The 24,666-nt window shown below is 37.6% G+C and overlaps 2 protein-coding genes across 7 annotated transcripts in view; one reads left to right on the top strand and one right to left on the bottom strand.

Annotated features, from left to right (window-relative positions):
* Nfe2l2 (NFE2 like bZIP transcription factor 2) overlaps window positions 1-10,258 on the top strand; it is a 30,986-nt gene extending 20,728 nt beyond the window's left edge. For all 4 annotated transcript variants that reach the window (XM_076865693.2, XM_076865695.2, XM_076865694.2 and 1 more), the window contains exons 2-5: window positions 5,772-6,038; window positions 6,718-6,807; window positions 7,023-7,211; window positions 7,710-10,258. In XM_076865693.2, coding sequence (XP_076721808.2) covers window positions 5,772-6,038; window positions 6,718-6,807; window positions 7,023-7,211; window positions 7,710-8,933 — 1,770 coding nt within the window. In that variant the 3' untranslated portion in view covers window positions 8,934-10,258. The remainder of the gene's footprint in view (window positions 1-5,771; window positions 6,039-6,717; window positions 6,808-7,022; window positions 7,212-7,709) is intronic.
* A 3,389-nt stretch (window positions 10,259-13,647) lies between these two features.
* On the bottom strand, window positions 13,648-22,378 carry Hnrnpa3 (heterogeneous nuclear ribonucleoprotein A3). 3 transcript variants are annotated; one of them, XM_076865698.2, is made up of 11 exons: window positions 22,253-22,378; window positions 20,366-20,488; window positions 20,129-20,275; window positions 19,835-20,045; window positions 19,435-19,524; window positions 19,256-19,351; window positions 19,082-19,162; window positions 18,452-18,592; window positions 17,599-17,721; window positions 17,442-17,509; window positions 13,648-14,667 (listed from the first exon to the last, which is right to left on the bottom strand). In XM_076865698.2, exons 1-10 carry the CDS (start codon window positions 22,322-22,324, stop codon window positions 17,457-17,459), a joined length of 1,137 nt encoding a protein of 378 aa, XP_076721813.1. In that variant the 5' UTR covers window positions 22,325-22,378; the 3' UTR covers window positions 13,648-14,667; window positions 17,442-17,456. The 3 variants fall into 3 exon arrangements, with proteins under 3 accessions (XP_076721813.1, XP_076721812.1, XP_076721814.1); XM_076865697.2 differs by lacking the exon at window positions 13,648-14,667 and adding an exon at window positions 16,630-17,349; XM_076865699.2 differs by lacking the exon at window positions 13,648-14,667 and adding an exon at window positions 16,630-17,349 and having other exon boundaries at window positions 22,319-22,372.
* Between the last annotated feature and the right edge of the window lie 2,288 nt (window positions 22,379-24,666).

A 24,666-nucleotide genomic window follows, 5' to 3' on the forward strand; every position in this document is an offset into this window, starting at 1 on the left:
CTTTCAAATGGGTAGGAATGTTCATGTAGTCAGGACTGATGTACTTTATGGCAACTGTCATCTCTGTGAGGCCTTTCTGTGCAGGGTTAGTGGTACTTCCTCTCTGCTACTTGGGCTGCTCGTGCATTTTATCCTGTTGTCTCATAATAAGGTCAGAGACTGTCTCTTATTTATCTTTATATCCCTGGCACCTAGCATGGCTCCTGGCACCTTAGAGGTGGCCTGTAAGTGTGTAAGAGAGGTGGGTAGATGGATTAAGGTATGTGCAGTAATCTTGTTGATCTTGACCATCACCTTTTGAAACTACCACCATTGTGGAAAACTGAGGTTTTAACCATTGATTACTATTTTAAGAAATATTTTATACTTGGAAAGTTTACATTAAAAAAGTAAAGTGTTTTAATGACATCTTTAAAATGAAAGCTAAGTGTTAGCCTATAATTATTAACATATAATATGATAAAAAATATATATGTATCAATAAAATTCATCACTCCCATCAGTGTCCCTAACCACTGCCACATCAAACAAGGTCTCTGACTGGCGTGACATTGAGTGCTCGGCCCCCAATCCTGAGTGACTGTCCTGCTTATTACTTTTTAGCTAATATTAAATAGTTAAATATGAAAAGGATAGACCCTGAAGGGTGGGGGTTTTATTGTTGTTATTGTTTTACAAACGCAGGACCTCAAAATAGGGTAAGGGTGACTTTGGGAAATTTAGAAGAGGTGGAAGTTTCTGTAAAGAGCCCCTTTGGTTTGAGTTTTTCTTTATGGAGACACCCCTGTAGGAGGACCTAGGAGACAAGCAACACAGCTGCTTGACCTCCATTAGAGCTGCCTGGGTGGTCCACGTCCAATGAATTTCCATGTAGGTTAGATGAAGTAGGTTAGGGCGTTGGATGTAATGATCTCCAAGGTTGTTGGTAACAAGGGGTATACATGTGTGTTTTCCTATAGGATCATTCAGATAGTAGTGGTACATCTATCCAAGTGTGCCTTTCATACGTGGAGGATAGACTTCCAAAACTGAATGCTCAGTATAGGTCACTCAAAATATCCTCAAAGTTCTTTGTCAGTTCAAGCCATTCTCTTGGCGAAGAAGTGACAATCTTTGTATAACCCCTAAGAAGCCTAGCAGCAGGATCTTGCTCCAATACAAATAACCAAAACCAGCCCTGTTGGGACTCAGCTGTGAAACCTCTCACAGAAAAGCTGGAGCTGTGCAGATTTTTTAGCATTTGGGGTCACCTATTTTGGAAATTAACTCTTCTGATTTCTTTTTGACTAAACTACATATGTTCCTCTTGAGAAAAACCACTTTTCAGTTTTGCTTTATCTCTGCATCATGCTTTAGAGTTTATAGACAAGGGTAATGGGTGAGAGTTCCAGTAAGCTGCTTGGATCATATTTCTTAGATTGAGTCATTGCTGAGAAACTTGTTTGTGAACAGGAAGCAGGCACATGAAAATGTCTGTGTATAGTAACCTGCCAGTCTGAGGAAACTGGACCACTCTAGTTTAAAGACACAAGAGGAGAAGGATAGTAATGGCTCTACAATCCAGGGAATGGCACATAGTGAACTTGCCTTTCAACTTATTGAATAATCTCTCTTGGTGTGAATTCAGGAATTTTTATGTGGGTAAAATATCCCTAGCTAGCTGTTGAAGACTGAGGAAGAATTCCTGAGTAAGATTTCTTTACAAGGAAAATTTGGTTTAGTGGTAACTCTTAAGACCTATTAAGAATTCTGCTGATGTATTACAACTGGTTGCTAGATCAGTATTTTTTATAATTGTGCTATAATTAGAAATAAACAGAGCAACATTTCTACTTAGCTTAGATGGCTTTTTGTCTCCAACATTCTCTTAATCTATATTTATAATCATTTTATAATTTTAATTATCTACAATTATTGTAGCAACACAAGCAAGAATTAGCAAATCAGTCTTGTAAAAACTCAAAAGTACTTGAATGTGGACAAACTACAAAGAATGACCTGCCATCTGTACTTTGTCTTTTTTGATATTTTGGATAATCTAGAATTCTAAGAAAACAATTAGCACTGCACTGTGTATCTTGTAATGCCATGAAGGACAGAAGCCCTAGAAAAGTATATAGGTACATAAATATTCATGAAATATAATAGTCTTCAAAAGAAGCATTTTAAAACCACTTCTGCTTGGTATCATTTTAATAAGCATTAGGACTGCAAAGTAGAACCTTGTAAATTAGGTTCTTTTTTGTTGTTTAATGAATTCCTCAAAATTCAGGCTTGCCCTAAATTTTCTTTTCTTTGGGTGGGGTGGGACAGGTATCAGGGATTGAACTCAGGGGCACTCACCCACTGAGCCATATACCCAGCCCTATTTTGTGTTTTATTTAGAAACAGGGTCTCACTCAGTTGCTTAGTGCTTTTGCTGAGGCAGGCTTTGAACTCATGATCCTCTTGTCTTAGCCAGCCCCCCGGCCATTGGGGCCCTCAATTGTTTTTGTGTAATTCATTCATACAATGGAGTATGATCCGTGTTCTGTCTAGTTTTGTTTAAAAAATAATTTGGGCAGTGTCTATGGGACGAAAATACTAAATCAGATTTAAGTTTTAGGTGAATATTCACCTGGGCATAATACAAAAAAAATGAAATGTGTGAAAGAAAAAACAAAGAGTAACTGAAGATGCTATCTAAATTCTGCTTTCAAAGTTAGCAGTAAGGATTTGTTTACTAAATAATATGTACTTTTTTTAGCACTTTATTAGTGAAATTCATTTTTTTGTTTTGTTTTTTTTTTTGGTACTAGGGATTGAACCTAGTGGTGCTTAACCACTGAGCAACATCACCAGCCCTTTTAGTTGTTTGAGACAGGGTCTCACTTAAGTTGCTGAGACTGAACTCACAACCCTCCTGCCTCATCCTCCTGAGTAGCTGGGATTACAGATCACATGCATTTATTTTTAGAAGAAAAGAGTGTCACCACTTTCAGTCAATTCTCCAAGGGAATAGGATGTGAGCTTCATTTACACATGTGTAAAACATACCATTTTAGTTTTCAAATACCATTCCAGAGTTTGTTTATTGAATAGTTTTAAGGATGGTGATCATGTTATTTGTGCCTTATCTTTTCTGATATTTTGGATGACCTGAACATGATAAATGCTGATTTGTTCAAAGTACTAAAATTGGCTTGCAGAAAAACATTTTATGTGGATTCTGTATTCAAGGCCTTTCTTATTTGTTTATCCTAGTACAAAGATAATTTCCCATAAAACCTGTGAAAGATTATACAGATGGCAAATGATGATGAATACATTTTAAACATGAATATTTCCATTAGGCCAGATGGTGATTTACCATAAATTGTCGAACAATTGTGTTTCCTATTGTCTTCTTTTGTGTAAGCCACACTTGCAACATAATTTACAACACACTCAAATTCACAAAAGAAAACAAAAATTCAGACTCTTTAAATGGCAGACAGGATTTGCTCCATATGCCACATGAAGGCTCATAGCCAGCACTTCTGTGGCCCTTGGGAAGCTTTTTCATCAGTTTTAAGGAAATAACACTGTGGCTATCCTCCTCTGGGCCTTGTTAGGAGATCAGGCACTTGTACTTCTTCAACCTTAGGCTTCTGTGCAGAAGAGCAATTTTAGTTCTTCCTCAGTCCTCGTTTGTTACGGGCTCCACCCTGACAATTGAATTTCCTTTTAGACAATGTGCAAGCTTTGCAGAGATGGGTCATTTGTGCAGTTAGTCATGTGCCCGGTCACACGGCTTCTCACAGGAAATGCTCACTGCCTGTTTGGTCAGCACAGAGCACAGCACTGAGCCTGTGGGTCTTCCCAGTAGCAGTGTGGGCTAATAAACTCCTGTTTGTATTAAATGTAAAGCTTTCAATGTTTCATGCAATAGCAAATCTACAAGCATTTTCCTTCTGAAACGTGTGAAAATTAGAGTAACAGCATGACGTATTAAGGATGGGAGGAGAAAATCAATATTGCTGCATTCTAAACTTGGTTAGAACATCTGTTTTTAGGAAACCAAAAGTAATTGCTTTAAAATTAAGCTTTAATTTTTTTTTCTTCTTCTAGAGACCTCTCATAGCATAACTACAAAGTTAAAAACACAGAGGAAAACCTCTTAGAACACTTTGATGACATCTGTGTGGGTGCCATTATAATCCCCCTACCCTAATAAACATAACGTTTGTTCTTTGAAAACCTTTCGGTTGCTTTCATAGTGGAGATGGAAAGCTAGGACTATGAGAGCTGCTCAGCCTCCCAGGATCTACCACTATTTCAGATCATTGCCCGCGACAGGATGTTCTAGAGCTGATCCAGATGATGCTTTCTGTTGTATTTTTCCTGTTGATAAGGATCCATCAAGTTGTCCTTTTCTGAATGTGTATGGGAAATTAAAAATAAAAGCATACTGAATAAATTTGGAGTGCACTGAAAGGTAGTCATAGCAGGAATTGGGTGGCAGAATTGTTTGTGAAAAAGGTATATATAAATGTACATGGGGTCCCCACCACCCAACACCAGAGTCACCAAAACTAACATTCACCAACACAACATCATCCAATTTGCTTCATATTAAGATGCCTCCATCATTTTTATTTACATGTTGCACATGTTTAGTAATCAGTTTCAGACTTGCCCTGAGGAAGGATCAAGCAGCTTCACTGCTTCAAAGATACTATACATAGTTTTGGGAAAAGTTAAATTGTTCATTTTGTCCGTTTAGACAGCCCTAATGTTATTCCAGGCTCCCATTAGATAGGTCCCCAGCTTCATTAGTATCTATTGAGACCTGGAGTCCAGAGTAGTAGAGCCCATTGCTATCAACATACATAACAACATTTGTACATTTTACACTTTAATGCAGGATAAAATAATATTAATCATAACTAAAACCAATCGAAACTTGTAATCATCTGGTAGAAGGGTGAAGTGGACAAAAGAAATAATAGGGGGGTAAATCAATTCTTGGTGTGATCGCCACTGTGCTGTCTCCAGGTCAGGTGACCTGATCCTGCTGTGTGGGGTAAAAATAGTCTCAAGTGTTCACTGAGGAAGCAGCCATGTTATATTTTTGTCCTTTCAAATAGAGTAGAGCTCTAGACCTCTACTGAGCAGGCAAGATGACACAGCCAGCCCTAAGCAGAACTGAGGCCTTTAGGGCCCCAGTTCCTATTGCTCAGGGCTTCACTTTTCCATTCTCAATTTCATTTTGATACAGGTAATTCATTAAATGAAACTGCTATAAATTTTGTTTGGACATTTTGTTTGGACATTTTCCCCAAACTAAAGTTACAAATCAGAAAAACTGCTTTTGATACATTTTTCATTAGGAAAAAGTGTTACTAATTCAAAATAACCATCCCCTGTTTGTAAGATTGTTCCCAATCTTAAAACTTATTCATTGTAACAACAAAACCCACTAGTGTGTACAACTATAATATACCAATAACAAAAATGTGGTAGTAGGCAGTCAATACCACTTTCCCAACTTTTCTGTAGGCAAAAGGTAACCCTTCCCCCTTTAGTTTTCTCTACACCTTACCAGTGATTCAAACTGTCATTAGACGGCATAGGTTGGTTGTTTTAGTGAATAGGTTCATTGAGTCAAAAGTAACTGCTTTCCTAGAACACTGGATCTTGTGTTCTCACTTGAGTTTTGTAATCTCCCCCACCATCAACCATGGCATACTATGAATTAACCTATGTGGACCATCTTAACCATGATCTCTTCTTTTCTGGTTTAAACATAGGACATGGATTTGATTGACATCCTTTGGAGGCAAGATATAGATCTTGGGGTAAGTCGAGAAGTATTTGACTTCAGTCAGCGACAGAAGGAGTATGAGCTGGAAAAACAGAAAAAACTTGAAAAGGAAAGACAAGAACAACTCCAAAAGGAGCAAGAGAAGGCCTTTTTTGCTCAGTTACAACTAGATGAAGAGACAGGTGAATTTCTCCCAATTCAGCCAGCCCAGCACACCCAATCAGAAACCAGTGGATCTGCAAACTACTCCCAGGTACAGAGTACTCAGTTTGGGGGAAAGTATATGGCAGGGTTTAAGGGAAGAAACATTGATCGAGGAATGACAATATTTGGATTTGAGTTCCAGCTCTGCCTTTAACTATGTTTTTGTGACCATGCCATATTAACTTCCAAACCACAGCCTTCTGATAAATTCAATACTTAACCTGTTGTAAGATTAGTAGGACATAAATCACATAAAAGAACTTTGTACATAAAGAAACATCCCCCTAGGGTCAAATAACAATGGAAGTACTGGCAGTACTAAAACTAGCCATAGTCTGCTTACGGTATTAGGGCAAACAATGTTCTATATAAGTGAAGAATATTCACATTTTTATCTGAAGCTCAAAAAAGGTTAAACATTTGCCTAATCACTTTAAAAATTAGGGGAAGGCTAAGGGTGTAATCAGTGGTAGGGTGCCTGTCTAGCATTTGGGAGGCCCTGGGTTCAATCCCTATCACCACTACCAAAAACAAAACAAAACAAAAATGAGGGAGTTAAGATTTGAATCCAGGTAGTCTGGTTTGAGCCTGTGTATCAAACTGATTTCTGAACTAAGCAATTAACTAGACTGTAAACATTTTATGAACATTAATCATGAATATTTAGCTTGACAATGGAACATTTAACAATTTTTTTCTTCCTTTATGCCTTTCCCTTTTTAATCCAGGTTGCCCACATTCCCAAACCAGATGCTCTGTACTTCGATGACTGTATGCAGCTTTTGGCAGAGACATTCCCATTTGTAGGTGACAATGAGGTATAAAACCTTTGGTTAACAGCAAAACTCTATAAATAAGTCATTTCAATGTGTATTCATTTAAAAGAAATAATAAAATTGGGGTCAGAAGTTGGTAAATTCAAGTACAGAACTGCAGCTCAGCTCATTCTATTTGTATGATAGTGCCTTGGAGACTGCTTATCCACTGTTGGTGACATACTCATGTAGATAAATAAATGCTTTGTCAATTTTAGGTTTCTTCAGCTACATTTCAGTCACTTGTTCCTGATATTCCCAGCCACATTGAGAGCCCAGTCTTCAATGCTCCTCCTCAGGCCCAGTCACCTGAAACTTCTCTTGATGGAGCCATGGCTGATTTAAACAACATCCAGCAGGATATTGAGCAAGTTTGGCAGGAGCTATTTTCCATTCCAGAATTACAGGTAACTAAGATACAATGCAGTACTGAAGATGTACCATTAAATTAGTCATTCTGATTATTATTTATATGCCATCTATTCATAGGAAGGATTTGAAAATGCTTTTCAGTTAGTCATAAGAACTTCCCAGGTTCACTTAACATGCACTTTGTTAATGGGCTGTTATAGATCTATAACTCTTGAAAATAATACATATGCTTAGGTGTATACATCTATTGAAAATGGACATTAATCTCTGGATTATAGAACGGAAGTTGAGGTAATCTGGGCATGGTGGCGCAAGCCTTTAATTCCAGTGATTTCAGGAAGCTGAGTCTGGAGGATCACAAGTTTGAGGCCAGCTTGGTCAACTTGGTGAGATCCAGTCTCAAAACAGATTTTAAAAGGGGCTGGAATGTAGCTCAGTGGTAGTATGCTTACACAGCATGTGCAAGGCCCTGGGGTCAAACTGGGAAAAAACTTAATACTGGTTCATATAGTGTAAACTTCTTTTCCATGCAGTGTCTTAATATTGAAAATGATAAGCTGGTTGAGACTACCACCGTTCCAAGCCCAGAAGCCAAGCTGACAGAAATCGACAACAATTATTTCTACCCATCCATCCCCTCACTGGAGAAAGAAGTAGGGAACTGCAGTCCACATTTTCTGAATGCTTTTGAGGATTCCTTCAGCAGCATCCTCTCCACAGAAGATCCCAATCAGTTGACAGTGAATTCATTAAATTCAGATGCCACATTAAACACAGATTTTGGTGATGAATTTTATTCTGCTTTCATAGCAGAACCTAGTACCAGCAATAGCATGCCCTCCTCTGCTACTGTCAGTCAGTCACTCTCTGAACTTCTGTATGGACCCATTGATGGTTCTGACCTATCACTCTGTAAAGCTTTCAACCAAAATCATCCTGAAAGCACAGCAGAATTCAATGATTCTGACTCTGGCATTTCACTGAACACAAGCCCTAGCATGGCATCACCAGAACATTCAGTGGAGTCTTCCATCTATGGAGACCCACCACCTGGCTTCAGTGATTCTGAAATGGAAGAGTTAGATAGTGCCCCTGAAAGTGTTAAACAGAATGCTCCCAAAACACAGCCAATACATTCTGGGGATACAATGCAACCTCTGTCACCATCTCAAGTGCACAGTGCACCCGTGCATGATGCCTACAGTGAAAACACACCAAAGAAAGAAATGCCTTTAAGTCCTGGTCATAGAAAAACCCCATTCACAAAAGACAAACATTCAAGTCGCTTGGAGGCTCATCTCACCAGAGATGAGCTTAGGGCAAAAGCTCTCCATATCCCATTCCCTGTGGAAAAAATCATTAACCTTCCTGTTGACGACTTCAATGAAATGATGTCCAAAGAACAATTCAATGAAGCCCAACTTGCATTAATTCGAGATATACGTAGGAGGGGTAAAAATAAAGTGGCTGCTCAAAATTGCAGAAAAAGAAAACTGGAAAATATAGTAGAACTGGAGCAGGATTTAGGTCATTTAAAAGATGAAAAAGAAAAATTACTTAAAGAAAAAGGAGAAAATGACAAAAGCCTCCATCTACTGAAAAAGCAACTCAGCACTTTGTATCTTGAAGTCTTTAGCATGTTACGGGATGAAGATGGGAAACCTTATTCTCCTAGTGAATACTCTCTGCAACAAACAAGAGATGGCAATGTATTCCTTGTTCCCAAAAGTAAGAAGCCAGATGTTAAGAAAAACTAGGTTTGGGAGAATTTGACATTTTCTGAGCTAGTTTTTTTTTTTTTTTTGTAATACTAAAAGCTCCTACTGTGATGTGAAATGCAGAAATATACTTTATAATTCTATGCAAAATTATAGCCAAAGCTAGTATAGAAGATAATATGAAACTTAAAAGCATTAAAATATCAGTACATTGAATCAGTGATTTCACTTTTAACTATAATTTCTTAGGACACCATTTGGGCTAGATTCTGCATAAGTGTAAATACTACAAAACTTATTTATACTGTTCTTTATCTCATTTGTTACATTCATAGATTTATATGATGATATGACATCTGGATAAAAGTAAATCGTTGTAAAACTAACCACTATGTACTTTTTTTTTTTTTTTTACAAATACTGTATGAACGAAAAAAATGCATTTTTTATATTCAATTGTTTAGCTCTGGCAAAAAGCAACTTTTAAGAGCTGATACTAATAAAGGAATATTACGACTGTTAAATAATTTGACTTTATTCACAACATTTTCCATGAGACAATCATCTGACACACTTGGATGTTCTTTTTATGACTTTTATCAAGATAGTGGCAGTTCAATAGCAGCTGCATCTCAAACAAGGGAAACGTTAAAGTCAAAATTCCTGTTCTAGAATTTGCATTCTAGTAAAGGATAGCAAACATAACTTATTATGTTGGAAAATAAAGGTTCTGCTGTCCAGTGATAGCCTGAGATAAGAGAATCACAAATTCAAGGCCAACCTGGGAAAAAAACCTTGGGAATGTCAGCATTTGTGTTGCAACCTAAAACAGGGTTGGACACAAAACTACCTTGAAGTTGCAACATTTGAAGGTGTGGAAAAGCAAGAATTTTTGATTAAAGATGGAACACATCTAGTAAGTCTAAAGGTCAAGAACTTGGGAGAGAATGCATTGTGGCCAGAGAGGATGAGGGATGGAACACAAGCCTTTTAAGCCCTCACTTCAGCCTAAGAGCTTATTGGCTACAATAAGCAGGAATATATTCAAGCACTGATTGTGCTAACATCCTCTAAGAGCAACTAAGTATTAGATTCTGCATCTCAAAAACTTGAGAGGAAAGGACTTTATTATAAATGGTATTGCCCAGGAATGGAGTAAACTAGAACACAGGTAAATGGGAACTGGCTCCCATTTGGACACCTTTGAATATTAGACATGGAGGCCTTACCAAGTTCTTTTAAAAATGCATTTTCAAACCATTCCTGGCTTCCATTCAGTTCATCTAAGCAACTGTATGTGATGTTAAGTATTTTTGACTCAGGAGACTCAAAGCAAGCATTAAATATCAATTACTCATTTAAAAGTTTTATTAATCCAGTCACATGTGGCGGTGCACATCTGTGATTACAAGTTCAAAGTCAGCCTGAGGCATTAAGCAACTCAGGTGAGATCCTATCTCTAAATCAAATATAAAATAGGGCTGTGGTTGTGGCTTAGCCATTGGGTGCCCCTGTGTTGAATCCCCAGTACCAAAATGAGAGTTCTGTTAATCCATCAGGAGCAAGCTAGTGTTCCACCACCTCTGGAACCAGATAATCCAAGTTGCTATTATTTCCTATGACCTCCAGCCAACTTTCTTCAGCACTCAGGCTTAATTTTATCTGTAAATTTCAGTTTTAGCTCACATTAAGCACGTTGTAGCTGGTGTTTTGAATACTTTTCTGATTCGGATGACTTAAGATCAGGATTGAAAATGACTTCAAGAATAGACCTGGGATTCAAATACTGTGTCCTGAATATTGTGCTGTCAAGTAATTTCCTCTGGTGGTGGTAGCAGTGGTGACTGATGGACGCCAAGGAGACTTTTCCAACCTCAGAACAGTGAAGTATTCATTCTTACACAAAATTAAGTGGGGTTTCATGGCAAGAATGTTAGTAGCAGACCCATTTGGAGTTGGTTGGTACTTAGTAATAACTGTCTTCTTCCACTTAGCTGCATCCGCTGAGTTCCAAAATTCTTTCCCAGCTCAATGTAACCATATTATAGTACCAAAATTATTTACGTACTAATTCAATTGCAACTCATTTAAAATTTCTAGTAGTAGAACAAATCCTAAAACTTACTTGAACTATTCCTAAGTAAGTTCCATTCTGTAGTTTAAGAATGTATACCTTTTGAGGCATTAATGCCAGTCATCGTTCTACACATACTAGTTGCTATAAATGTAAATGCCCTTTTCATTCTGAGATTTCTGAAGCCTGTTTCACTTATGTGCTAGGTGGGAGTGTGTTCGAATTCATCTCCTCTGCCCCTATTTTTGCAATCAGGTCTTGGAACATAGGAATTCTTCCTATTTGAAGATACTGTCAGATCAGTTTGTTGATATGAATTAGTACTACTTAAGAACTGAGGGGAAAAAAAATTTTTTTCAATCTCACACGAAGAAAAATGTCTAAGACACTGGCATACCTAGTCACCCATGAAAATTTCAGGCATGCTCAGTACAGATATATATTAAGGCAGGGTCAAGCCAAGTGGCCAAGACTGGCTTTGAACTTAAATGCTCCTGCCTCAGCCTCACAACACCACACCTGGACAGAAAACACTTAGAATTGACAAAACCACAACATTCTTACAAACCAAAAGATAGACACTAGGTTAAGCTCTGTAAGATCATTTTCATGTCATGATATTTCAGGATGGGTGTTATATTCCTTTTACTTTTAAAAAAAAAAAAGCGCAACAGTATATGAACACCCAAATAACTTATCTAAGTTCATGATACTATTTAAAATCTGATAAGCAAAACTTTATGTAAAAAACAAGACCAAAAACCCACTTTCAACACCTACTAAAATGACAGATTAACTTCAAATATGCAGCCCATCAAACATTCACATTTGAAGGATATAAGGTTACACAATTGTTGACAGAAAGAGCAATGCAATGCATTAAAGATTGAAACTACCAAATTAAAAAAAAAAAAAAAAAACTACCTGTGCTGTAACCTCCAGGTAGCCAGTTAACATTTGACAAAAATTTTTGACAAGTCCTTTAACAATTAAAATGAATGCAATGGTTATAATCGTTTTTTGCAAAACACCAGTCTTCAGAAAATAACAGTGATAGAAGAAGATCCAAATGTTATCTCTTGAGTGTTTTGCAGTTAATAAAATTTAATCTTATTGAGAAAATAAATACATTGTTGAATGTTATTTAGGGACTCAAGTATTAACATGAAATAAAGTATACAATTTTTAAAATTACTTAACTGCAGAGAATATTAAGCCATTGCACATGCTAGGAAACCATTGTGAACACAAGCAAAATGTGTTATAATTCTGCTAATAGCCAAAAATCCTCATCGGACTTCTATTTACAAGGTATTTTACTTTAAAATGTACTGAGAAAATATCAACAGCTGTTAAAGCTAGAAATCCAAATTTGCAATGCTACTAAAAAAAAAATTATGAAAACCCTATCCCATATTATCAAGCCATACATAACCACATCCATTTCACTTTAACTTGGGGTTAAAACTGCAGCGGTGTAGTTCAACACCAATTTTAAGGAAGGTTCTTTCCCCAACTTGCCCTCACAAGAAATATTCAACTTACCAACTTCAAGAAACAGACAATTCTAACATCTGGGAATATTTCTGCTGCACCCAACCCCCTTTTCCCAGTTTGTTTGTTCATTGATTTACTTCCTTAATTAATCCTTTCTTCTCCCCCCAGGTTCAGATTTCTCACATCAACTTAAGTATCTCACTCTGTGACCTAAGTGAAGCAGTAAGAATTGTGGCAATACATTTTTAACGTTTTAAGAATACTTTTTCTTATGTATCTACTTCCCAGTTATATTCCATTTAATAAAAATACATATCTTAGGGGCTGGGGAAATGGCTCAGTTGGTAGAGTGCTTACCTTGTTGCATGCACAAGGCCCTATGATCAATCCCCAGCACCACACACACACACCAACAACAAAAACAACCCCACATTTTTAAAACAACTTTATATAAAAGGCTCATTTCATGTTTACTGTTTTATTACTAAAGTTATAACATTCACCTATAGCATAAGTTACATGAACATCATGAAGTGACGAAACACACACATTTCTAAAAATATTTTAATGAAAAATTTCTTTCTGTAAACATTTCATTATACTACAAATTAAACAGTTGAATCCATTACAGACCACCTCTGAAGTCTAAAAAATCAGAAAACATTGAAGCTTCAAAAGTAATTGTGAATATTTAGATAAGCTAACAATCCTTACATTACCCCTGCACATTAGCATGCTTATTCACTACTTTGTGACATCAGTTAATGGAACTGAGATACTGTCATTAATTAGAAATATTCCTAATTGTGACTTTTACCAGAACTCTTAAAACCAAATTTATTTCTATTTAGTCCCTGAACAAATGGATTTTACCAAATATCTTTTCCCACAGGACACAAGTTTAAGTAACTTCAACTTTTAAGAAAGGAATAATCTGCAAGTTTAATATCAGTGTGAAGTTTGCCTCAAGCATTTCCCATTTAGTTAACAATTTCCTTACTTTGTTTATTGGTGTTACAAGTTAAAGACAACATGGAGAGGCTGGGGTGTAGCTCAGTGGAAAGCTCTTACCTATCATGCAGAAAAAAAGGCCCTGGGTTCCAACCCCAGCAACAACAAAAAAAAAAAAAAAAAAAAAAAAAAAGACACACAATATGGAATTTTCAGAAATGACAGTGGAACTACATTTTTAAAAAAGTCCTTTTATTTCATAAATGAACTGGAAAGAATGCTTTTAAAATGTTTCCTATCTTATTAAATTTGTTCTACTAAACCATGTTGTGAAGGAATTCTATTTACCATTTAGAGGCTGTTACCTTTAACTCAATTCTATGAATTACTCTGTCCTAATTTAGATAAGAGCCAACCTTTTTTCTTAAACCTTATGGCAAACTCACTACTCCCATTCATGAAGGCAATCAACTCACATCTTAGAAACTAGTGTTTTGAGCAACTGTCCCCCTGAAATTGTTATTCTATTAAAAAGTAAATTAAACCTCAAGTTTTAACAAGCCCTATTGTGGCAGCAAAAATAGCCCTTATGTACAATCAGCAACTGATCTGAATAGTAACCAATAATTCTTTGGGAAAAGAGGTAATTTCATTTGTTTAATTAGGCCTCCACTGCTTCTAGCTAAGAGTAACGAGAATGAACAAAACCAAGCTTATCCTATTTGTTCAAATAATTCCCTGAATTTATATGCAAGAGAAGTTATACATGAGGCCACCTGAATGAAGAAAACCATACCACCTGATAATGCTGTAAATTCATTTGAAGGTATTTTTCCTGGCGTGAGGATTGACAACTTAACGCATCAGTCATGTTTGTTACAAAAACTTGTTTCCACAGAAGTATTTTCCCTTACCAAAAACTGACTTGAACCTAAAGATATTAATGAATTGTATACATGAAGGGGCCACATCTGCATCAAGATGAACACTTGTGGCCATTTCAGAATTTTAAAAACTGTCCTAGGTTTAACACATGTTGAACGTGGTACCAAGTTTTCAGCTTTATAATTTTGCCAATGTACCTACTAGAAAGGGGATGAAATTTCAAAATATGTAATATAGATTTGTAGGGAAATAAATGGTGTCATCAAATTTTACTGTGAGCTACAAACCTTACCCAGCCAGAAACCTTCGTATTTAAGATGGTAGGAAAGACATTCCTCATTTAGGCAAGTAGGGTTCTCATTCAACCTGCAAATCAAAAAGATTACTCTTACCTTGCTTTACAAAAAATTACTCTTTAATTAGTGAAAAAATTCAAATTCAAGCCTTACCTAATCCTTATTGCCCTTCCTTGCAGGTCTAAATGCTAGACCTAGTGACTGTGGCAACTATCTCTCATTGATGTTCCAAAAGGCGAAGAGCTCCTTCCTGCTACTTTCTTCGATATTTCAGTTGTAATAAGCAGATTTAACTAGCTTTTGGAAAGTTGCTTACTATCATCATAGTATCTTATGCCTTCACTTCTCAGTAGTTGAAGCTCTTGCTGCTGCCTTGTCATTCTTTATTTATGCTGACTTGTCCATACTCAAAAGGCTGCTGAAGTCCTGTCTTAGTCAGTTTCCTTTGATCCACATTGTGCTTAAAAAGCACATCTTAGGTCCTTTAAAGCTGGTTAAATCGCTCTCCTCATGGCTTACTTTTCCACACTGTTCACAAAAACTAAGCTAATACAACTTATAAACAGGTCACATACACAGATTTCACCTGCTTATAGGTTGCAAACATTGACTTACTGAAAATGTATTCACTATTAAACTAGTTCCAGAACATACAAAGTTCGTTAACAGTACAATTAACCTCATATGCCATTAAAGGATACTGTCAAGGTTGTGTCAAACAATTTTTCACAAACATAAAAACAGAAAATGTTAATCTCCCCCATTCTTTCAACCTTTATTATGTGAATAAAAAAACTTGAGACAATTTAGCTCAATTTTAATAAAATGTTTCCCAAGCATTAGTTTGACCAGGTACCCAAGGTTTAAGTTATGAACATTGACAGTGTCCATTTATATAACCACACTTGAAGTTATTAAGGACTTAACCATTTTCTAATATTAGCCTATTTTCTACACTGCTTATTCACATATGCCCATTAACAAATGGAATGTTGTCTGTTACATTTATTGGTTTGTGAGTGTTTTCTGGAAAACTGCAGTATCTGTGAAGACCGATTTCCATGCTGGCATTGCATGCATCCAAATATTAATAATGCACAGAGGCACAGAATTAGAGCAACAAGAGAGCATATTCAAACACTAGCACGCCCCATTCCCCTTTTTATTGCTTGTTTTGCTTAGTACTTTTAAAACCAAGTAAAAATCTTGAATTCAATGTTCAACTACCAAAGAAAGAATAACAGCAGGGCACATACTTAGGGCTTGAAAGAAATTTTAAGCACTAGCTGGCGCAAAACAGTAAACATTGGTTTTAGTATATGACCTTGTTATCATCTATAACTCTTCTCAATCATGGTCTTCCAAACAAATTGATAACTCACACCAACATAATTTAGGTTGAAATATACATAAAGAATAACAATGTGTTCTTTGGGAATTTAAGAAAAAACTCAGGCTATCCAAATTTGGAATTCAGGTCTTTGGGAAGTGAGAAGCTTGTACTAAGCAACTGTTGCTACATTTCTGCTGCATTGAGTTATTTTCAACAATTATACCTAAACTATTCTTGGTTTTATTCAGCAAAATGTATAGGGCAAAATCAGGAAAGCATGCCAGCCAGTTGAGCGTTCAGTAGCATGATTTTTATTCTCTTGCTATGAAAGCTTTATCAAGGGGGGAAAAATTAAACCAAGGAAAATAAATCAAGACATATGGGCCTCATGTGCTTTAAAAAGAAAACAAAACATAAGCAGATACCCACTTATTTGCTCCAATGTAGCAGGCTTAGTGGACCTTATCTTAAAAAAGTTAATGTTTTTTAAGCTGGGAGGGGGAGAACATCCACTACCCTTTTTCAGAATTTAAATAGAGGGCGGCAGACATCCTTTACACCCAAAAACTATGGCAGCAGTTTAAATGTGACCAAGGTAAATGTAGAACGGAGATGTTCTAAACACAGCTAGGACTCGGCAAATCTAACACACTAAAATCATGATTACATTGTGAAAGAAAATGCACAAAAACCAAATAGGAATTTTGAGATTTTTCATTTGAAGATAATCTTAGTGCTATTAAATTCACAAATACGCTAATTTAAATACCCAATCCTATTTATCTAAAACACACATTTCAAACATACAAATATCTATTCTCTCCACATGTCAGCGCCCATTCATATCATGGTTTGGAAATGGGGAGAATAGATTCCCCTTAAACTGCAAGTCAGCAGGTGTTTCTTTACAGTTAACTTTAGCAAAATTCATACAAAATAGTAATTAACAATGATCTTCTTTACTGTTAACTCACAAGGAAACACCTTCAAAACTGCATTTTGTTAAAGTTTCTGTACTAAAATGTAGAAAAACTGAACTACACAAATATTGAAAAGTTAAAAATTCCTTAATTTTTTATTCCTGGTACCACTACCACAATTTACAGGGCAATATACCTGATGTAATGAAAAGAAAAAGAAAAAGACAAAGCTACAACAGATAAAAGACCTCAGGAATGTACATCTAATTGACACTACATTGCATTAATCAATAGCTGCACTTTTTGCAAACTGTGGCTATGACAGTCCTGAACAAGAAGGGTTTCCTGTTTAAGCTGCAGTAACTTTTCTGACTATGGATCATCGTTCCTTCTGTGGCAGATTTTTACAGTTCCTCTAATGCATTTGGGACGACTGTCTCAAAGTAACCTGCAGCTTTCCTGACAACTCCTCGCTCTCTCTCCTGCTAAGAACTGTAGCCTGTTGAATAATACAGGATAAAAAAATTATTACACTCAGTGAACAGTTCCACATATTCTTTATCATCATGATAAAAACTTAAAGATACCTACCCTTTTCTGCTGTTTTTAAAACCTTCTGCTACCATATCCACCACTTCCACCACCAGATCCATAACCACCTGAAAATACACATGTAGAGTTTTCAAATATATGTAAAATTTTAAATTAAAATAGTTCTGAAAAGAGTTTTTATATAAAGTATATTTACCACCATAGGGACTGCCAGAGCTTCTTCCACCAAAACTGCCCCCCTTCATGGGTCCATAATTTGATTGCTGTTGTCCACTGTAATTTCCAAAGTCATTATAGTTCCCACCACCACCATAGTTACCTAAAATCACAAAAGATTTTTATTGGTGGCTTACATATACAATAATTATTTCCTCATTTTAATTTATGTAACTTATCTTGACAATCATGGTAGCCCTCTCTGCAACTCACATCCAACTCTTACATCCAAAGAGATTTTATAGAGCTACCAGACTACCTCTACTAGTCTCCTAGCAAACCCTCAGATCTAGATAGCAGGCCAAATGTCAGACTATTACAGGAACATCTACTTAGATTCTATACATATTCTCTCATCCAACACCATCAAAACTTTCATTGTTCAAAACTCACGGTGATTCTGATAAAGTATACAACTTTTAAAATGACACAAATACCTTCTATCAGAACTCATTTTCACTAGTAAATTCCAAAACACTGCATTTCTAACAAAGTTATATAGTATCATGGAATGATGATTCAAACTTATTACATTATGCATTTGTAACATATCACGATTCAAAGTATTTTTGCTAAACTATACCCAAAACAGCATCTTGAGTCTGGGAGTATTCAATCTGCAGATCCCATTTGACCAATTCAAAAGTGCCTGAGAGTTAAATGTGATGGAATACTTTTACCAATATACTAATAGTCAGCAAAGTTAAGGAAATTGTCTACCTACTGATTACTTTCCAATATTACAGTTAATCAAATGTGTTTATCACTTTTTGGAAACATCTGTAATGAAACTATGTAATGGACATTGAGTATTCACATAAAAGTTAACTTACCACCACCAAAATTTCCTCCTTCATTGTAACCATCATATCCTCCTCCACCACCATATCCACCACCTTGGTTTCCATATCCTGGTCCACCACCACCATAACCTCCTCTACTACTATAGCCAGGACCACCACCATAGTTGCCACCTAAAAAGATAAAATAAGGCCACACAAAATAATCACAATTGATGGTGAAGGTATTGAATTCAGGTTTTATATTACAGTTAAGTCACTGGCCAACAAACCAATGAATAAACACTAAAACCTAGCAATACCTGGTTAATAGTGCAGCAACAATCTGGGCTAGCAAGAATTAAGATGAATACTTAATTACTTCTTGAAATGAAAACTGTTTTCATTTTTTAAAATTTCACTTAAAAAATTTTCAGGGAAAAGTTTCACTAAAATTCTATCTCAACTGTCAAGTACAATATATCTTACTGGCCAAAAGGAACATAATGTTTAATCTCCAAGGAAAAATGTTTTTCTATGGCACTAGTCTAAAAATACAATTTAATAATCTATTTAAGTCATGATTAAATTACACAGTATAACATTTTAAATACATTTTAAAGAAGGTTGAGAAACAAAATCAAAATCAAGATATCAGGCATTAAAAGACAAATAAAAACTTACCATCACCTCCAAATCCATTATATCCACCATCACCTCCTCCATAACTACCTCTGCTGCCACCACCTCCACCACCATAGCCTCCTGAGGAAATGTAAGATTTGACTTTAATTATGTATTTAATTTCTTTTAAATTTCAGATACACATGTAATTAATGTTAGTAAGTATACTCTTACCTCTTCCACCAAAGTTTCCACCACGGCCAAAGTTACCTCCACCACCTCCAAAGTTTCCTCCACGACCCATAAAGTTGCCAGATCCACCTCCACGACCTTGAACACAGGCAAAGAAGTTCTATAAGAATCTAACAAAAACCCCTCACATTTACTGAGTATGTATATACGATCCTACTTACCTCTTTGTGATCCAGCAGACTGCATCTCTTGTTTAGAAAGGGCCTTTTTCACTTCACAATTATGCCCATTAATAGTGTGGTATTTCTGAACTAATTTTTTAATCAAACAAACAAAAAAAGTTATTTTATGTTTGGCAAATCATATGTAAACGATATCCTGTGTCATTTTGTAATTCATTAAAACATTGCCAAGAAGGTAGTTGACTGAGTGGGGATGAGGGAGCATTCTGGGATGTAAAAATAGTTCTTGATTATCATGCTTGTTACACAAGTGTAGGTGCTTCATGAAAAGTGAACTGTACATTTCATAGGCTATTCAACACAAGATTACAGCAATTTAGCAAAATTAGTTCACAGAAGAAACCATTGTTTCCTCAAATTCCAATAAATTGTTACTTACCAACAATTTTGTCAACTGTATCATGATCATCAAAAGTTACAAAAGCAAATCCTCTCTTTTTCCCACTCTGTCTGTCTTCCATAACTTCTATGGTTTCAATCTTGCCATACTTTTCAAAGTAATCTCTCAAATTATATTCTTCTGTATCTTCTTTAATACCACCAACAAAAATTTTCTTCACTGTTAGATGGGCACCAGGCTTTACAGAATCCTACAAATAAAATAATATGTTGAGTCAAAAAAACAAAACTTTCACAACTTCACATATTACAAAACATGTTATTATTAAAATACCTCTCTAGAAACAGCTCTCTTTGGTTCCACTACACGCCCATCAACCTTGTGTGGCCGAGCACACATTGCTGCATCCACCTCTTCAACACAAGAGTAAGTCACAAAACCAAAGCCCCTGGAACGTTTTGTTTGGGGGTCTCTCATTACCTACAAAATAAAAATTTGAAAGCACTGAAATATACCTTCACAGGCGCTCCACCCTCCCTTTCCTAAACCTTTGTTTCCCTAGTAACTTACCACACAATCTGTGAGTGTGCCCCATTTCTCAAAATGTTCTCTTAAACTATCATCTGTAGTTTCAAAGCTCAGACCACCAATAAACAGCTTCCTCAATTGCTCTGGTTCCTTTGGATCGTGGCCCTGAGAAAAGTCAATATATTAATTATTTCTTGCAAAAAGCTAATTTTTTAAAAGTTCAAATCTTCAATCTACAAAGTAGTAAAAAACAAACACCTGCAATATTTGATTCAGTTAAAAAGTCTGACTAAAATGATAGCAAAAGAAACCAGCCTATCAAATACAAAATCACTTCAACTAAATTAAGTCATTAAGTCCAAGAGGACAAATCCAGAACCCAAAATTCCTTAACTTTAAGCTACAACTGTTAGGTTATTTTAGAAGTTGCCAATGAGAAGTCATTTTCTGTAAACCTGAAGTGTTGGAGAAACTGTCCAATACATGCCATTTCAAATATTCAGTCAGCACAACAAGAAGCATTTAATTTTTAACCACAAAACTGTGTAATACAACTTTGAAAGTTGCAAGAGGCAATTTAGAGAATCTGTTTCATGAAAATTAAAACAGGCACCTCCCAAAACCTTAGAAAAAAACCCACCACGTATCTTTCTGCAACCAGTTTGTTATACAGTGCAAAAACTATGCATTTGCCTCATATCAATAAATGTTTAAAAAAAAAAACCTTAAGTGTGACAACAAACGAGTTGGGGTAAGTATATAAACTGGAGCACAAAACATATTGAGGGTTTAAAAAAAAAATTAAGATGTGGCCCGACTTTGTTTTAAAGACTTAAGGAATTACACGTCATTTAACGCATGCACTCACAACTACATCCTAATGTTTTCTAGAAGACAAGGTATTTTAACTTGAAGAGGTTGTCACATGCTAAAAAAAAAAATGTTAAGTGACTAATAGCCTAATGCACTAATTTACTGAAAATTTTCAAGTCTTTAATACATTTGATTGATAACATATTAAGTCCACAAAAAAATCAAAACTCAAATAACCGAAAACACATGAACTTAACTTCACTTGCAGTCCTCTAAAACAAAAACTCAGAAAAACTACAGAGAGAAAAACGGATGTCAAAAAATGTAAATTCCTATTTAACATCTACTCTCAAATCCTCCGAAGTACTGCATCCACATGGCGATTTAAGTAGTTATACTTTGTTTAGCAAAATTAGCAGATTAAAAAGAATTTTAAAGCAGCAAACTTTTCAGATATCTCGTTATTTCCAATTTGATACTCCGAAGAACAGGCCAGAGAATTAATCAACTCTCGTCGCCGAAGAGGACCTGTAAAAGCCTAGAAAATTGCCGGCAGAACTTCAGCGCAAGCACTGCGCCGCGAACCTCGAAGCCATCTGCGGCATTTCTACCGGGCCGCCTCCTGACTGCTCCTCCAATCCCGCGCTCCTTCTCAGCGGCGCAGCGAGGCGGCGGCCATTGCGGGCCAATGCGCCATTTCGTAACGCGGCAGCGGATCAATGTCAATGTGGCCGCCGCCCGCCTGCTCGCTCGCCCGGATGTGCGGGCTCGTCCCCTCCCCCCACCGCCTCCTCCCAACCGCTCCTGCTGAGGCCCGCCATGCCGCTCTCGGCCTCGAATCCGAGGCCGCGCAGCCGGCGGACCGGTCGCCCGCCCGAGGTCCCCCCAGCCACGCCTCGCCTCCGAGGGCCTCCTCTTGTGCGGCCGAGTGAGGGCGAGGCAGGCGAGGGGCCCCGAGGAGGCCTCCCAGGCCCGCTCCCCTCCCCCTCCCACCGCTCGTCTCAACGCAGAGCGCGGGACGGCCAACCTGGTCCACCCGGCCTCCCCGCTCCCATCGAGCCAGGCCTCCCCCCAAGCCGGCCACTACCCGTCAACCCCCCACTCTCCCCCTAATACCTCCTCCCCCCGGCGGCGGCGGCGACGGCCGGAGTCGGGCTGGGGGCGACCGGGCGGCGGTTTTACCTCCATTTTGAGACCGGACTCGCCTCTTCCAACTCGAGTTCAATATGGGACCGAGAGGAAGAGGCGGGGCCAGCCGTCACGTGACGCCCTTTCCGCGCGCCGCCGGCTTGGTGGGGGAGGGGCGGCGTAAGAAAGGGGCGGGGCCAAGCGGGAGAGAAGGGGGACTGGAGCAGAGGGTTGGCGGGAGGAGGGCGGGGGGCGGAGGCTCGGCGGAACGCGGGAGCGCGCGCGCCTTGCTAACTTCCAATGCAGCACAGTCCTTGCCGCCGTTCGCGCCCTGGCGATTGCCGGCACGTCAGCTCGGGCTGGGCCAATGGCGAGCGCCCACGTCGGGAGAATGCCTCGTGACCGCGCGTCACCGGAGAGAAAGGCCTTTTCCTTTCTTCTTGCGCCTCTTTCCCCTCCCCCATGCAGGCTTCTCGGTCTCCATTTCCGAATTCATTCCAGTCCTGTGCCTGAGCTAAAATCACTGGTTTCTATCCTGCAATTTTAAGGTTTCAAGAAAGGCTCGACCCCTCGGATCATCTTTCCACCTTTCAAATGCTAGGGACCAATGTGTATGACTGGCGACGCCCACATGAGAGGGCCTGTACTGAAAATCCATGCGACACTGACATGCATGAATCATGGGGCACCTTGGACGGTCCTCAAAATACGGCTGATTTACTGAATTTTTATCCTTAACGACATGAGTCAGGACTAATGGAGGTCAGTTCATTAGGTGCTCACTGATCTCAAGAATTGTCAGGCCTATTTTTTAATGTTTTTCTAGTTATCCAGGAAAGAACTGAAGCATGTGTTTTAAGGGACAGAATTTAGGGGCTTGTGAATGGCTTAAAAATTTCTAAAGGGGCACATTCACCAGACCTGCTGCCTCTTGGCGAGTAATTTTTTTACTTTCATGTAGTCACCTGTTACCAATTCTGTTATTCAGTGTAATGAATGAGATGAATTAGAAAACCAGAGATCTAATCCTTTTTCTGCCTAGCCAAAGGATTTTTAAATCATTTGATCTTAGCTTTAGTTTTCTTTTTTTAATATTTATTTTTTAGTTGTATTTGAACACAAAACTTTATTTATTTTTATGTGGTGCTGAGAATCAAACCCAAGGCCTCACACGTGCTAGGGGAGCGCTCTACTGCTGAGCCATAACCCCAGCTCTTGATCTTAGCTTTAGTTTTTTGACTGAAAATAGGAATAGGATTGGGTGATCTCCCAACATCCATGACAGCCATAAATTAATAATAATAATATTTAAACAAAATTACAATTGACAAACCTCCCTTCCCTGCTAGGACATGCCTTATATTTTAATTCAGCAATCCACATGAACAACTCCTTTAGAATTGATCTCTCCCTTGAAAGATTAGAAGTCTAATCAGTTATATTGTGAATTGTTTGAAAAGAAAATTTGTGTTAAATGGGGAGTGGTCAGCTTGGAGTGTGGAAAAGAGACATGAAAAGTGAAGAATTTATTGATATTTAGCATTGCCAAAGGAGGACATGCCTCGTATTTGGGAAACAAAGTTTATGTTGTGGGGCAAAAACCAGTCAGCAGACCTAAATGTAACTTGGGTGAAATAACACCCCAAATGGCCTCCTCCTGTTGCTCTGATTTCAGAATTACAAGCAGACTTGTTTAAGTACAAGTACTCAGGTACTTCAGTAGCCAACAACAGCCTTGATGCATTGTAAAAATTTATAGTGTCTGGTTAATTCCAAGATTTTGTGAATTTCATTACTATGAAATAATCTTGATAGCCTGATCAATTCCAGGTATGTAGAAAAATGCACTGTTAAAGACCATAAGAAATGGCACAGGGGAAAGCTAGTTGGAAAGCTGAAGTAGGAGGATCACAAGTTCCAGGCCAGCCTGGGCAACTTGGCAAGACCATTCTTGAAATAAAAAGGGGCTGGGGATGTAACTCAGTGGTAGAGTCCCTCTGGGTTCAATCCTCAGTACCTACAAAAAAAAAATTATAAAATGATGGAAGATGTTATCCACACTGAGCAATTCTGAGACATTACAAGGGTGATAAAGGAGAATATTTACCTGGCTTTGCTGTAGGGCATGGGTGTCTGTATATTCTAAGTTATTTCTAATCAATAACTTGTATGTTGTATGTTAACTTGAGAAACAGGACTACTAAATCATTCCATCTGGGAATATTGTATGTTAGTCCATTTATTCAGGTTTTTGTCCTTTAATAAATGTGAATTTTTCCCTTTGGAATCATCCTGATTTATTATTCTTTTGGGGGGGTGGGTTGAACTCAGGGGCAGTCGACCACTGAAAAACATCCCCAGCCCTACTTTGTATTTTATTTAGAGACGGAGTCTCAGTGAGT

Source organism: Callospermophilus lateralis, chromosome 9, assembly GCF_048772815.1.
Source record: "Callospermophilus lateralis isolate mCalLat2 chromosome 9, mCalLat2.hap1, whole genome shotgun sequence".
In the NCBI taxonomy this organism is placed as follows: Eukaryota; Metazoa; Chordata; class Mammalia; order Rodentia; family Sciuridae; genus Callospermophilus; species Callospermophilus lateralis.